Source organism: Aythya ferina, assembly GCF_964211825.1.
Source record: "Aythya ferina genome assembly, chromosome: 3".
Lineage (NCBI taxonomy): Eukaryota > Metazoa > Chordata > Aves > Anseriformes > Anatidae > Aythya > Aythya ferina.
This window is the reverse complement of record NC_140298.1, coordinates 115248304-115256048: the sequence shown is the minus strand read 5'-3', so window position 1 is coordinate 115256048 and position 7745 is coordinate 115248304. Positions and strand designations below refer to the sequence as shown.

General features: G+C 36.6%; 1 protein-coding gene across 1 annotated transcript in view; it reads left to right on the top strand.

Moving 5' to 3' along the window:
- Window positions 1-2685: 2685 nt before the first annotated feature.
- The window catches only part of LOC311433260 (uncharacterized protein), a gene marked incomplete at both ends in the record, with an annotated part of 55085 nt that continues 50025 nt past the window's right edge, over window positions 2686-7745 (top strand). Inside the window, 3 exons of the mRNA XM_084512183.1 lie at window positions 2686-2860; window positions 6014-6075; window positions 6413-6463. Of these exons, the coding sequence (XP_084368309.1) occupies window positions 2686-2860; window positions 6014-6075; window positions 6413-6463 (288 nt within the window). The remainder of the gene's footprint in view (window positions 2861-6013; window positions 6076-6412; window positions 6464-7745) is intronic.

The window sequence follows — 7745 nt, the reverse complement described above, 5'->3', positions numbered from 1 at the left end:
AAATACTGGAAATTCCATTTAAACCTGAGGGGGAAAAATAAATAAATAAATAAATAAATAAAAACCTTTTTTACAGTAAGGGTAGTCAAACACTGGAACAGCTTACTCAAATAGGTTGTCAATAAAAACCCAAGAGGACATGGCACTGAGCAAACCACTGTAGGAATAGGACTGAATTAGATGATCTCATTAGGTTCCATTCCAACCTCAGTTTTTTTGTGATCCTGAGATGAACATATCTAAGGCTTCCACCAAAAACCATATGCTCTGAGACAGAAAAATTTAGCTGAAGATGAATGAGATCCGAGGCCTGGAAATGGGAGGCATGGAAATGCAAACTAGAACTCTTATGAAAATAAATGAAAATCTTCTATTAGGAGATTGAACTCTAGAGCAAGAGAGTTACTTTCTAAGCCTATAATTATGAAATGTATGTTTTTGACTGTTAAGATAACAGTTTAATTTATAGGAATATATGAAATAACATGACAGAATTTCTATTCAGATAAATGTTATAATAAGGTTATTTTGAATCATACACTCATGTTTATAGGCAGCTGTTACACTTGAAGTTTATTCAGGAGTTCTCAGTGTATTAGGCAGAGAGATTAGAGACATGAGCATAACAGCTAGTCTTAGTCTTAGGATCCACAGTTCACTGATCACCTGAGTGAAACTTTTTTCACTAGCACTGATTATAATTTCCTTACTGTGAGGATGGTCAAACAGTGGAACAGGCTTCCTAGAGAGGTGATTGATGCCTCTCATGTGCTAGAGAGGTGACTGATGCCCTATGCCCCATGCCTCTTAGTGTTCAAAAGTCATTTAGAAAATGCCCTCAAAAAAAAAAGCTTTAACTTTTGATTAGCCCTGAAGTGGCCAGGCAGTTGGACTTGATTATCTTTGTAGGTCCCTTATTCTATTCTATTCTATTCTATTCTATTCTATTCTATTCTATTCTATTCTATTCTATTCTATTCTATTCTATTCTATTCTATTCTATTCTATTCTATTCTATTCTATTCTATCCTATTCTATCCTATCCTATCCTATCCTATCCTATCCTATTTTATCCTATCCTATCCTAGATTTGAGTCAATTTGAGTCGATGTGATTCAATTCAAAAACAAAATTTCCATGGTTATTAATTAAACTGTCATATTAGTTAACAAGTAAAACAAGACAAGTCTCATTCGATGCCTTTGCAAAGTAAGCAAAATAAAATCACACAATCATAGAATATTTTTGGTTATACAGGACCCCTGAATTTCATCTGCTCTAAACTCATCACAAGCTTGAAGGATAGATTACATTGATCATCACCTCATTCAAGTTCGTAGCAAAATTCAGTGTAAAGAGTATATACATTTTTATTACCTGGTCAGAGTCGCAAATTGTGATCTTTACTTCACGTTCATGTCGCAAAATAGTCTGGATCTGTCTTTCCCTTTGCCAACATAATGGCCCTTTGCTATGCTTACTGCCATTTGCCAATGTCTTAATTGTACTTAGGAGCCCAAAACTGGACACAGTAGTCCAGATACAGCCTCAGAAGTGCTGAAAAGTTGGGTATAATCACTGCTCTCAGTACTCTTACTACATAGTGGCTAATGCAGTGCAGTACATGGTTAGCCCTCACTGTTGCAAGTGCACAACATTGACTCATATGCAACTTGTCACCCAAGAGCAGTAGCTTTTTGTTAGAGCTGCTCCCTAGCAAATTGGTCTCTCCCAATTGTTTACTTTCAGATAATTTCTGTCACATCACTTCTCCAGTTTGTCAAGATCTGAATGACAGCTTTATTACCTATCATATTGACTGCTCCCTCCAATTTGGTGTCAACCACAAACTTGCTGACAGCATGTTCTTTCCCATGTAATTGCCAGGCAGCTAATCACAACACTACCATTTTGTCTGGTATTGCAAATATACTGTCTTTCCAGGTAATGCAAGGCAAAAGATCAATTTGAAGACTTACTTCACAAGGGACTAATTTATGTGACTTTATGGAAACCATGAATTTAAATAGAAAGCTAATAATATTTATATATAAATGCAGACAATGGCAGCTGCTGTGGTCAGTACTCTCTCCAGACTGAATGTGAATAGAAACAGTCAAATACACAAATACCCTTCTGATCCAGCGGTATTTCCACCCGTTCTCATCTTACCTAATGTACCAGGAAATGTCGCTACTATGTATTATTTAATATTAGTGTAGACAATAATCTTTTATTCTTTATTCAATACTAGGTAAAACTATAATTTGAAGAAATATTCTTTTCTCTTTCTTTGAATTTTACATTATTGGATTGATATAAAGAAGCTATAGCACAAACGGGAAATTGGCCCGAGATATTTTTACTTCCATGGAAAAATTAATGGGCAAGATTCCAACTTGGTTACAACAATGTCAATCTAGAGACAAGTCAGTAGCTAACTTAGTGTAATTTCATTGCTGGGAATTAAGATCAAGTGTTTCTACAACTGGATGTGTCAAGGCAGAGAGCCTTTGTACCTGGTATTCGCATTGACTTCAAATTTCATATCTAAGTAGCAATACATAGAAATACTCATTTCAGAGTATTTCATCTGTTCCAACACAAGAAGTTGAAGGAAATAAATAAACAATTAAAGAAACAAATAAATAAATGAAACCTCCTTCTTAGAAGTGCACATGATAAATGCACTGCTCCTTCTGGTCACCATTTAGATTTTATAATACCTGTGACACTGAGTCACCTGGTCCTATCAGGAAACAGAAGGACTATAAATCATGCTCCAGTGAAGAACTCCAGTCACTTCCAGAACCACCTGCAGAAGGACAGAAGAAGCTTCCAGTCTTCCTGGAAACCAAAGGTAGGATTTATAATGAATTATTTGCTTAAATTATTACAATTCTAATAATGTATTAATATGCAACCTACTATCAAAAAGCTTCTGGTCTCTTCAACCATTTAGGGCAGTTATAGAAATAGGATTTTATTCAATGAAAAGTTGTCATTCAATAGGCAATACTGTAATACAAGTTGAAAAAAAAAAAAAAAAGTAAAAGAGTGAAAAAAATGAGAAAAAAATAAAAAAGGTGAACAGATGAACAACCAAAAAGAAGTGTAGCTACCATCACTTATTTTCAGAGTGGGGAAATAACCTCCTTGTACATTACCACTTTTGTGCACAGTGGCTGCTAATCATATAATCATTGAATATTCTGGGTTGGAAGGGACCTGTGATGATCATTGAGTCCATCCCCTGACACCACACAGGGCAGCCTAGGAGTTAAATCATATATCTAAGAGCATGGTTCAAACACTTCTTGAACACATGCAGGCTTGGTGCCATGACCACTTCCCTGGGGAGCTTGTTCCAGTGCTTGAACACCTTCTCTGTGATGAACTTTTTACTAATGTCCGATCTGAACTTCTCTGTTCAGATAGACAGAGAAGTCTATCTTTAGGGCTTTAAGGCTTTCCCCTGTGTCCTGTCACTGGTCTCTAGTCAGACTTTATGCAGTAATGCTGTACAAGTGAAATGACAGCTTGTGTTAGTCCATTTCAGGCCTTTTTCAAGGATAATAAAAATTAATGGGGATGTTATTTTGTAATATAAATTCATTTATATGAATAATTTAGGATATAACAGTTTTATTATTTCATGAAGTGAACACTTAGAGAAGGGATGGAAAAAACATATCCACACAAGTTTCTTTCAGTGTCAGGTCTCTGTACACAGATGGAGTTGCAGAAAAGTCAGTAAGACTTGGCACATGTCCTGATTTATGTCTGATTGAGGGGGAGCAGGGGAGAGGGATGGAGAGACTGATTTTAGGACCAGTGCCTAGAAATTAATGCAGAGCAATTAAATTTACATCTCTCAAGCTATAAGCATTTGGTTGAAACCAGTGGGATTGCCAAAAGTATGTTGGTATCTTGGAGCAATCAATCCACTGCTTCTTAAAAAATATTCTAATAGCATTTTGAAAACTGTATCATGCATTAAATTACCAATTATATTTAACTGTGACTTAATTCATTGGAAATATTACAGTGAATTAATATTTTGGCAATCTTTTTAAGTTAGCTTCTTCAGTTTGTTCACAAAATAGAAAGGTTTGCAATTTAAATGAATGGTTATTTTTCCATTGAAACAAAATGTTTAATATAGCATGTTTTACATGCAAAAAGGTTTGTTCTCTATTTGCATACCAGCACGGTTTTCACTAAAAATAAAATAAAATAAAAATGTATTTTTGCTTTTAACTTGAGTAGAGATGAAAATAATTTCCATATCTATTTACTTTTAGTTAGAAATCAAGGGAAAAGGATCACTTTGCATGTTATTGGTACTATAATGTTCTGTTGTTAAACTTACAGGTTAGATGCACTGCAAAGTTTTGTAAAGGTTCTGAGAAATAACTTGTTTAACAAAAAAAAAAAAAATTCAAAAAAAAAAAAAAAAACAACCTTCAGTGATCCTAAAGAGCTTTGAGGAGTCATGCGTTATGTCAAAATTAAACAATGCATAAACAAATACCAAGAATAAGAAATCAATAACTTATACTGTTGATTATCAGAATAGTTCTCATAGATTTCCCAGATCAGCTGGATCTTTCCTAAATTATAAGCACTTGGACAAAGCCACACTGCTTTGGAGACTGTGAATTTGAATGTACAGAAGTGGTTATTCCACCTGCATTTTGTCCTCTGAGCTACAGAGCAGCTCCTTAGTTTCCCAGTGCAGACATGGCCACTGAGCCCACTCTGAGAGGCTTTGCTCTTCAGCAGAGCTGGTGCAGGTCCCCTGCCTGCAGGCTAGGGACAGCATGTCTCCTTCTGTGCAAGGTAAGCAAACTGGTGAGGAAAATGGGTCTTGCTGTACCATTCGGAAAAGGGCAGTGTTTTCTCACATCATGTTCTCCATGAGCAGGAGCACCTTGTGTTTTATATAAAGCAGTTGCCTCAAGGTAAAGGGGCTTTGCTGAGTATGGAAAGATCAGCAAACCCAGCTGGCCTTTCTCCAGGGATAAATTAAAACTAAACCCAGCAGCCCCTCAAGACCAAATAAGAAGTTAACCTAATAAAACATCTCTGTGGCAACACGCCTATAAACTCTCTTGGAGTTCTAAGATGGGAAAACTGCCAAAATAAGTAAATTCCACTCTAGTCACCTGCTTGCCTGCCCAAGGTAGCTAAGTAGAAGCCGGCTCAACATAACTCTTATGACTGATTGCAATCAGACAACAAAATTTTAAAGTAACCTTATTACCCTCTGGATCACTGTCATGGGACAGAATGAAGCCTTTACCCTCCCTCCTAAGCAAGTAGTTTTGGTCAATCCAAAGTCTGGTGACTTTTTTCACTTAGAGAAAGCTCCCATTTCTTTTGTGATTACACACTACATGCACTCAGATTGAATGTTTTCTTAGATAATTACTAAAGTAAGCAAAAATCTTTCTGAAACAACTCTTCCCCAGGATGGTAGTGCTGTTCCATTTCTGGTCCAGCCAGTTCTGTCCCAGCTCATGTGAGTTTTTGAAGTGCTTTGAAGTCATTTAGGAAGGGTTTTGACTCCAGACCTGGAAACCTGAATGTAGAGGTCTGCACATGGGCTGTGTCTAATGACCCTTTCCACCAATGCAGTCCAATCAAAGCAGACAAAGGGGAGAAGGGGGTTTCAGACTAACACAGCCACATACAAGCCAAAAGCAGCATCCAAGCAGGGTGCTTTGCAGAAGTTTTTCTACAGAAAGGGAAGCATGAATGTCCTCTTGTACTGTGAATTTATTTGGAGGTATTCAACTAGGATTAGTCCAGAAAGTATGAGACACAAAGCAGCTGATTCACAGAAATTCTGAAAATGAGAGGAGAAGAGAAGGAAGAAAGAAAGAATCCATTACCTTTCTAGTTGCGGAAAAGCTTGGAGACACACAGGAGAAAAATATGTTATATGTTCAGAGAAATAAAAGCTCCGTAAAGAGAAGAAAAACATAAAAATCCTGTTTTCTCTTTTCAGAGATGATTCTGCCAATATTGTTCCTGTGTCTTGCAGCTGTGCTGTCTCCATCCACTGGACAGGTAGGATATGTTCTTTGTACTGGGAAAATCTGGATGGGGCCTGAGGGACTACAGATCTGACTGAATTATTTTTTTCCTCTACACACCAATCATATGCAGAAAAAGTCTGATGAGATATATAGGATCTGGAAAGCATTTATCCTCAAAGTCAAATTTTCAAAGCAGCAGAGTGCATCCATGCTTGCATAGGCTTGCCGTCACCTAGGAGCTGGATCATCAAGAACTGCATGTCCTGGAATCTCCCACACACTTTCCAAAGATCCAGCCCTCTTCCAGTTAATTCCCCTTGATTTTAAAGACAACAACTGCTTAACAATCTCCGTTTCTCATCCCACAGGACCTGAGCTATGTGCCTCTCCCTTTGCTCACAGTCCCATCCTCTCAACAGGTATCACTGATATCCCTCAAGTGGCTAAATGGACTAACATACTCAACACCCACTTAGCAGTTCCTCCCCACCCACGCTTAATCTGAAGTTGGAAGTTTGATATTTCTACTTCAGAGATATAGATGTGACTGAAGGCTTGACTATGTTTTTTCTATCTGTAACAGCTCAACTAAAACTACTACTTCTTTCTACAAATCTTGCTTCTCTAAAAGCTATGTAAACACTAAAACTTTTTTTAACTACATGAAGTGGAGAGAGCAAATAATGTGCTTTGTTCATGATTAGTCCCTCTGGAGTTAAACAAAAGAGTAAGTTATCACAGGATCAAGACCTTATGGCTGAACGAGATTTAATAGAATATAAATAAAAAACATTAATAGGAAATGTCTTTTAAATTTTGGTGTCTAGAAGAACTACTAGATGCTGGAAAGATAATATTGAATATGATTGGATTATCTTGATCAGTGAAAATAAATACATACAAAGGAGCTTTTGTTACAACTATTGGCAGTGCTATTATACCGCTAAAAATATCGTCAATAATAAACACATTGTGGGTGTTCACCCATGGGCTCAGTTCACTAGTTACCTCATCAAGTTAGTCACTGGTGAGTATGAAGTGCTGTATGACAGAAACAGCATAAGCAAGTAAGACATCATAACACATAATACAGAACAGCCTAAAAAATATGATGGAAATTTTTAATTTCTGCTTTCCATGATGCTATCTAGAAGACTAATGGCAAGGATTGTAAAGAAGAGTCAGAGTTGTTTATATGGCTATTTTTAATACATACAAGAAAATCTACAGCATGAAAAATATTAACACAGTATTTTTTATGCTCTAGGATTGCCTGATAAAATACCACAAGAGGTCTGTGATGATCCTGTGGTTAAACAGAAAATAAATAAATAAATAAACAATCAAACGCAAAAGCCATCAAAGGGCTAGTTTAAAATGCTGAAGAAGAGGAACACGTATATAGAGTCATGTGTTCATATGATTTTTAGATCCTGTTTCCCCAAAACATTATGAAGTACAAATGGTACAAGAGATCTTCCAGGATATTCTAGCCAACCCAGAGGGCTGGCAGATAGGAACCAGTGGTATTTTTATTACTGCTAACCACACAAAGTGCTACTTTGCATGGGAGCACCCCTAGAAAACTTAGGAGACAAAGTACTTCTTCTGTCACAAGGATCAACTCCTTCATTGATATTAGTCTTTTGGTATTTTAATATTTCCTAGACAGTATACAGTATTAGTCACATTCACATAAAT